General features: G+C 30.2%; 1 protein-coding gene across 1 annotated transcript; it reads left to right on the top strand.

The window, feature by feature from the left end:
* The first annotated feature begins 1,916 nt into the window (after positions 1-1,916).
* On the top strand, positions 1,917-3,923 carry LOC126881961 (uncharacterized). The gene has a single exon (XM_050646706.1). The coding sequence runs from the start codon at positions 2,209-2,211 to the stop codon at positions 3,844-3,846; it is 1,638 nt and encodes a 545-aa protein (XP_050502663.1). The 5' UTR covers positions 1,917-2,208; the 3' UTR covers positions 3,847-3,923.
* The last annotated feature ends 3,967 nt before the right edge of the window (positions 3,924-7,890 follow it).

Here is a 7,890-nt window from a genome sequence, read left to right as displayed (position 1 = left end):
ATTTTTTTTTCAAAATTTAAAGATTATGCAAAAAAAAGAAAAATTTATATTTTGTCGATAAAATATTAAATAAGCATCTCATCTTTATAATCTTTATAAGTTTGATCAATGTATCATGATTATTTTGTTTATTATTGCGATCGTAATTTGTTAATTAACAATTGAATTGTTGCTAAAATATTCGTTTAATTTTCACCGGCTTCTGGAATTACAATCTATACCAAAAAAGCTTTGATGTCACTAAGTTATTTAAATATTGATTAATAATTACTTACCTAAAGCTTTATTTGAAAATTAGAGTTTTTGTTAGGAAAACCCGCATTTTCCGAGGAAAATTTTCGTCGGAGCAAATCGTGAAAAACATATTTCTATGCAGAATTTAATTGCGGTGAATTTTTATTAAGCTGTTTTGGTTGTAAAGTTAAAATCTTCGAAGTTATAGAGCAATAATTGAAAAAAATACGATTTGTCGGCGCCATTTTGTTTATAAAAAAAGTAGCACACTATCTGCGGACTTTGCATACCTATATTATTAATATATAGGATCTTATAATTCGATTCCAGCAATAAAATTGCTGGTAAATAACTTTTCCATGAATTTTGCTAATTAGCCCAGAGTACTGAACTAAATGATGTTAACTGGAAACGTCATTTGAACCAAATTAAAAAATTTCATATAGTGGAATCTTCACTACTGAGTGGTTCAAATGAAGTTTCTCCTATTGTAGATACTGATGTAAATATTGTAAATAAAGAGAATTTAAGTAAAGAAAGTACTGAATGGCCTAAAAGAGTGGTCAAACCCATAGATCGTTTAACGTATGAGTAATTTCTTTTTTATTATTTTGTAAATACTTACATTTGTTTTACTAGTAAAAAATAATTTTTTTAAGGGGGAGATGTTGGATATTGTAAATATAGTTTTAGTAGACCACTCTGTAAAATCTAACAACTGTTATCAGAGTAACACATTTCTTATTATTGTAAAAAGTACATTCGCCAAATGAGTATTAAATGAGCCTTCTTTGTAGAAAGATGTGTTTTATTTTAGTAATTTATAGTTTGTAATAACCCTCAAATTAGGGCTAAAATATATTACAGGGCACAATTATAATGAGATATGGTTTCAGTAAGACGGAGCTCCAAATTTTCGGCGTCATTTAGATCTGACATTTTCCGGACGATGGATTGGTAGATTAGATAGTATTGAAGGGCCTTTTCGTTAGCCCGATGTCACAGCAAAAAATATGAAAAAGTTTTACATTAATATTATACAAATTTTTCTTTATCGATGATCAAGTAAATATAGATACAGATGAAATAATGTTATGGAGCATAATGCAGAAATAATGCAGCTTTCAAATGAGAATATTATTAGAGCGATAAAAGTTACCTACATATTTGGTAAGTTTTTTTAAAAGCATAGCAAAAATATGTGTTTTTTTGTTATAAATAAACAAATTTACCTATTATAATAAAACATCCTTGGGGTTTGGTAATGCCTTAGGCATTTATAATACTAATAACTATTCAAGTTACATCGGATTACCTATCTAAATTAAAATCACTAAAGATATATCTTTCATATATATGATTTTAATCTTGATTCCTACCTTTTCTTTTAAAATATTTTGTGTTAGGTAATTTAAACCTGGCCAGAAACAGAGATGAATGGAGGGGGACTGTAGAGGCCCTATGTTCCAAATGGAATCAAGAGGAGTAAAGTAAGTAATTTAAAATTGTATTCTTCCCGCTATAGGACCATCATTATCTATACATCGGCCCTCTATTTGATAATGTAACAGTGTTGCCAAATCTAATAGAACTACCTGTACATGATAAATGAGACATCATTGAAAGGATTTGAAGTTGAAAACTTTGACACATGACTTATACCAAAGTGACAGCTGTCAGTGAAGCATGGTGTGATGTGTTGATCAATATCGTATGATCGCACCAAAACAAAATTCGCCCAATCCCATTGGGTGTTAAAAGGAAAAATTGATACATCAATATTTTAATTTCACTTAAACTTTGAGCTTTTCTATAGAATGTTGAAAGGTTCATTTCTACGTCGTTATCAAAATATATCACGAGCATTATTTCAAACAAAGTGTATTATTACCATACTCATCTACTCTAGTCTAAAGTGTTATCCAGTAGTAAAGTATTGATTTTTACAGTATTATTTTATACTTAAAGTGAAAAATGGCACTGGAGAGTTTAAAAAATATAGTGGTTGGACCTGAATTAGAAAGAATAATAGATACATCCCTTGGAGAATTATTACTATTAGTTCTAAAAACTTTTGAAGATAATGTGATTCAGGTAGATGGAGAAACCGGAGAAGAATTACCAGCCAATTTGTTGTTAAAGAGAAGTATTAGATTGTCAAAATGGTTAACAAGCCAAGGCATTAAAGTAGGTGATAACATTTCAATAAATAGTGAAAATCGATTAGAATTTTGTATAGTTCCAGTTGGCACTCTATTATCTGGAGCCACATTTGCTCCTCTTAATCCAGATTATACTCCACTTGAACTTAAACATGTACTTAGTCTCTCGAAACCAAAATTCATATTCTGCTCCAATAAAACTATTGACAAAATGGTATCTGTGTTGCCCGAGCATCCATACATTCAAAAATTAATATTATTTGGCAATGAAGCGTGTAAATACCAAAATGTTACAAGATATGCCGATATTGTAAGAGGAGTAGAGTCCGAAGAATTAGATGACGATTTTCACAGTGTTCCCTTAGATCCAGTAGATAGTGTGGCAACTATTTTGTGTTCTTCTGGTACAACTGGTTTACCTAAAGGTGTCATGTGTACACATGACAATATGACGGCTTATGTAGATATATCTCGTGCAATTATGGGTGATATGGTTGAAAATGATGATCCAAGTGATGCCATGATGGGTCTTATTCCATTTTTCCATTCGTTTGGATTTATGCTAATGTTTCTGAACCTGTTACGGGGTAAATGCATGGTGGTTTTAGGCAGATTTAAGCCAAAGATATTCCTAGAGTCTGTAGTTAAATATAAAGTAGCTAGGATGATTGTACCACCACCTGTGCTACTATTTTTATTAAAAAGTCCTATGACTCAAAATTATGACCTATCTTGCATAAAAGAAATGCGTAGCGGAGCTGCTCCTATGGGTAAAGATATGGAAAAAGAATTAAAAGAAAGATTTAATGTTAAACATGTTTCTCAAGCGTATGGAATGACAGAAACAACCTTAGGAGTGCTTGTTTCTCCACATGGAAAAGGCAAGATTGGATCATGTGGGAAAATAGTACCAGGAATGATGGCTAAAGTAATAGACGACAATGGTGTCCCTCTACCTGCTTATGGAGAAGGTGAAGTGTGCTTTAAAGGTCCTTTGATAATGAAAGGGTATATAGGAGATCCAAAATCTACTCATAGCACCATAGATAAAGATGGGTGGTTGCATACAGGTGATGTAGCATATTATGATAGTGATGGTTATTTCTTCATAGTTGATAGGATAAAAGAACTTATTAAATATAAAGCCTTCCAAGTTGCTCCTGCAGAATTAGAGGCTTTATTGTTAACAAATTCTGCTATTCAGGATGCTGCAGTTATTGGTTTACCAAATGAAGAAGCTGGTGAGTTACCTATGGCTTTTATTGTGAAGAAGGTAGGTAAAGACATAACAGAACGGGAAGTTGAAAAGTTCATAGAGGATAATGTGTCACCTCAAAAGAGGTTACGGGGAGGGGTTATCTTCTTAAATGAAATTCCAAGAAATCCATCAGGAAAAATTCTTAGAAGAGTTTTGAGAGAGCGAGCTGTGAAATATACATCAAAACTGTAAATGTTTTCATTACGTAGTATGTAGATTTTATATACCAAATATGTGATGAATAATAAATGTTTTTAAAGTTTGTGTCAGATATTTGTTTTTTTATGATACTATGTCGGTATATCCATTAACACTTTGGATGTGTTTAGAGATATTTATAAGCATATGTTAAAGTGTGTTATGAGGCATATGAGTCTTTGAAAGCCAGAGTGGTCCAAGTCAAGAATTTCATTTTACGTTTACATCAAGAATTTTATTCTGTTTAACAGTGTTCTATTTTGCTAAAAAAATTGAAAAATATTAGTGCATCCACTTACTCACATACGAAGTTACTGTAATATACTTATTATGTAAATATTATACCTGGTGTCCACTTATATTTTCCCCCATTGTAACTGCCTATAACTTCTAAACGGCTCAAGATAGAAATATGCGGTTTTCGCTGAAATGTTTTATTTTAGTAAAAGTTTTGTCTGAATGGATTGAATTTTTTATATCGCTATCAAATACGAAAAAAATGGTGGATTTTTGAAAAAACATTGTTGACTTTTTTTTTAATGGAACACCCAGTATATTTTTTTGTAAATTGAAAGAAAGGTCATTCACCCATCCAGTGATATAAAGTTTTTTAAAATTAGAGGTGCAACGCGGATATCACATACCTAAATAACATAACTAAGCAAATTGATATTGTTGTGATTTCCACATTGCATCTCTCATTTTAAAAATGAATTGCTCACTCATGTGACAACCGATTTTTAAAAAATTTATATCGCTGGATAGGTAAATGGCCGTTTTTTCAAGTTTTGAGGTTACTGACCATTTTTTATATCGCTTTTAAAAAAAAATGGTGGATTTTTGAAAAAAAAAACGTAGTTGACTTTTTTATTAAAACACCCAGTATATTTTTTTGTAACTTGAAAAAACGGTCATTTACCCATCCAGCGATATAAAATTTTTTTAAAATGAGAGATGCAATGTGGAAATCACATAAGTCAAAGTCAAAATTTTATTTACGCATATAGCATTTACAGAGTAAGTAGGTATAAAACAACAATAATTATAAAAGTACAAAGGATAGTTATAGGTATAACCTATATAGTCTTACAAAGTTAAATCATTAGAATAGACATACAAGTCAAAATATATTAAAAGATTACTATAACAATAACAAGATGTCGTTGTGACTAAATTTTTTTTTCAATAATTCTAAAAACACTGAAACATATATATAACAAAAAGTTTGGAGGTAACATATCGACGCTGTCAAGGCAAAACGGCATAAACGACATTAACTTGATTTTTCAGGAAACACAAAAAACTGATTATTTTTATTGTTACCAATTCTGCTTATCTGCACAGTGATTCAAAAAAATTGGTGATATTTTTTTCAAATTTTAATATATTGTGAACATTAATGTGGCTGAAAATACTGTCTGAAATAAATTAAAAACTATAAAATGGCGCTTATGTCCAATCAAGATATAACATTGGTGAATATGCCAAACTTACCTCTGGCGTTTGTGTCGATCGCATCGTTGTAAGTTTAGTCAATATGGCGCTTAAAAGGGATATATGCCATTAATGAAAAAAGAAACTAAAATCAAAAATTGTCGTTTATGCCAACAAGAAAAATTATAAAATTACGAAGATTTTTGATAGGGTTTATTTTTTATTAATCAAAAATACATTCTAAGTTAAAAACAAAACCTTAAATTCTTTAAACATGTTTTGGTGCTAGGATGAAATACTTAAAAGTAAATATGAAATACTTAAAAATGGATATCTAATAATAAGTAGTGGATTCTAATTCATAATCACTGTCAATATTTGGTTTAACATCCGTATTGATTTTATTGCTTGTATTTTCCTTATTTTGATCACTACTTATACCGGCATCCAAAGCATTATTTGCTGCTAAGTTGAAACATGATGTGAGATCGTGACTAAATATTTCTTCTTCTACTGCAACGGCTGGTGATTCCTCAAAGATGATAATGTCATTTCTAAAAGCTTCTGCAATGTTAGCCTTATAAATGTCATAAACCTCTAAGGGAAATATAGAGGAATTATTGTCAGTCAGTATATCATTTTGTACTGATTCGGTATATGTTTTATTTTCATTTAGTAAGGCCATTATTTTTTACTTCTGCTATTCATGTGCAACAAAAAAATGGCATAAACGCCAAAAATCGATCGCCATTTTTAGCTATATAAAATTGATTTGAACTCTATGCTGTAATACAAAATGAATTGTTCATCACACTAGTACAAAGTTACAATATAATATTTTAAAATAAACTTTTTATTTGCGCAATTTTTAAATAAGAAACTTGCATAAGAATACCATTGAGGAATGGCACTTGTGTCAACCACGATGTAAATATGTGGTTTTGGCATAAACGCCTCATAGTTTTTAAAGAAATTCAGTGCGTTTACGCTTCAAATATCAATACAAATTGAAAATATGCAAAGGTAGATAATACCATGTTACTTATCCATAAAAATTGTAACAATACATACCTTTACTATTATTACTGGACCGAAATGTACACAATGATAATCTTACGGGCACTGGCGATTATGTCAATCGGTGTTCACGTGCGTGACTAGACTGGCGTTTATAAAAATTTTAAACCTATATTACACCTATTTCATTTTTTCTGCTGTTATTCCGCGTTGACTGTCTGGTGCGGAAATTAAAATCCTATTTTTTAGTGCAGCTAACTAAAAAGTGGTCATTTTGGCGTTTATGCCGTTTTGGCTTGGCAGCGTCGATATTTGAAATCAGATTACATATTTAATAAATAAGACACATTTTACCATAATAATTTTAACATTAGACAGAAACTTTTTTATTTTACCACTAAATTTATTAAAACCATCATTAAATAAATCCAAATCACACTTTTGTAACATTTCATTTGTTAATTTGCTCATTCAACAAATAGGTGAGTTAATGCCATAAGGTTCTATGAAACTCAATGTTAAGTAGTTGGTTATTTCTGGAATTAATAGATGGAACACGCAGGCCAACAGCTGCCAGGAGATCTGGGTCATCAATAATATTATTTATGATTTTATATATTGTACAAATATCTAAATAGTTCCTTCTGGTTTCCAAAGGGGTTAAATTCAAAAGCCTCATGATGTCGTTAACATTTATCTCTTCATAAGGTATTTTTAGTTTGTGACCTATTCGTCTCAAAAACTTTCTCTGAACTCGTTCAAGTTTTTCTTTGTGTACAGTGTAATATGGATGCCATATAGGTGCTGCATATTCTAGAATTGATCGCACTAAGGAACAGTAAACTTCCTTTAAAACAAATATATTGTCAAAACATTTTAATGTTCTAAAAACAAACCCTAACAACCTCATTGCTTTATTTGTAATCAGATCAATATGGTTTGAGAAATTTAATTCACTATCAAACCATACACCAAGATCTTTTATTAGGTAACATCTTTCAAGGCCTACCGAATTCAGAGTGTAATTGAAAAGAATAGGTTTTTTTATTCTGCTAAATGTAATGATTAAACATTTATTTATATTTAATGTTAGATTATTAGTATTACACCAATTTGAGAACATATCACATATCATAATATCAATTTGCTTAGTTATGTTATTTAGGTATGTGATATCCACGTTGCACCTCTCATTTTAAAAATTAATTACTCAGTGATTTGACAACCGATTTTGAAAAACATTTTATCGCTGGATAGGTGAATGATCTTTCTTTTAATTTACAAAAAAATATACTGGGTGTTCCATTAAAAAAAAGTCAACGTTTTTTTCAAAAAACCGCCATTTTTTTTCGTATTTGAAAGCGATATAAAAAATTCAATCCATTCAAACAAAACTTTTACTAAAATAAAACATTTCAGCGAAAACCGCATATTTTTATCTTGAGCCGTTTAGAAGTTATAGGCAGTTACAATGGGGGAAAATATAAGTGGACACCCGGTATAATAATAATAATATTGATATATAAAAATAATATACCAAGAGAGTGTGTAAAATAAAATTGGTGACTTGGACCACTCTGGTTTTCA

This window comes from Diabrotica virgifera, chromosome 3 (genome assembly GCF_917563875.1).
Source record: "Diabrotica virgifera virgifera chromosome 3, PGI_DIABVI_V3a".
NCBI lineage: Eukaryota > Metazoa > Arthropoda > Insecta > Coleoptera > Chrysomelidae > Diabrotica > Diabrotica virgifera.
Note: the sequence above shows the minus strand (reverse complement) of the source record. Positions and strands in the feature narration are given on the sequence as shown.

Bases quoted from the DNA above. Each gene is read 5' to 3' on its own strand.
- LOC126881961 (XM_050646706.1), top strand. From the start codon at position 2,209: ATGGCACTGGAGAGTTTAAAAAATATAGTGGTTGGACCTGAATTAGAA.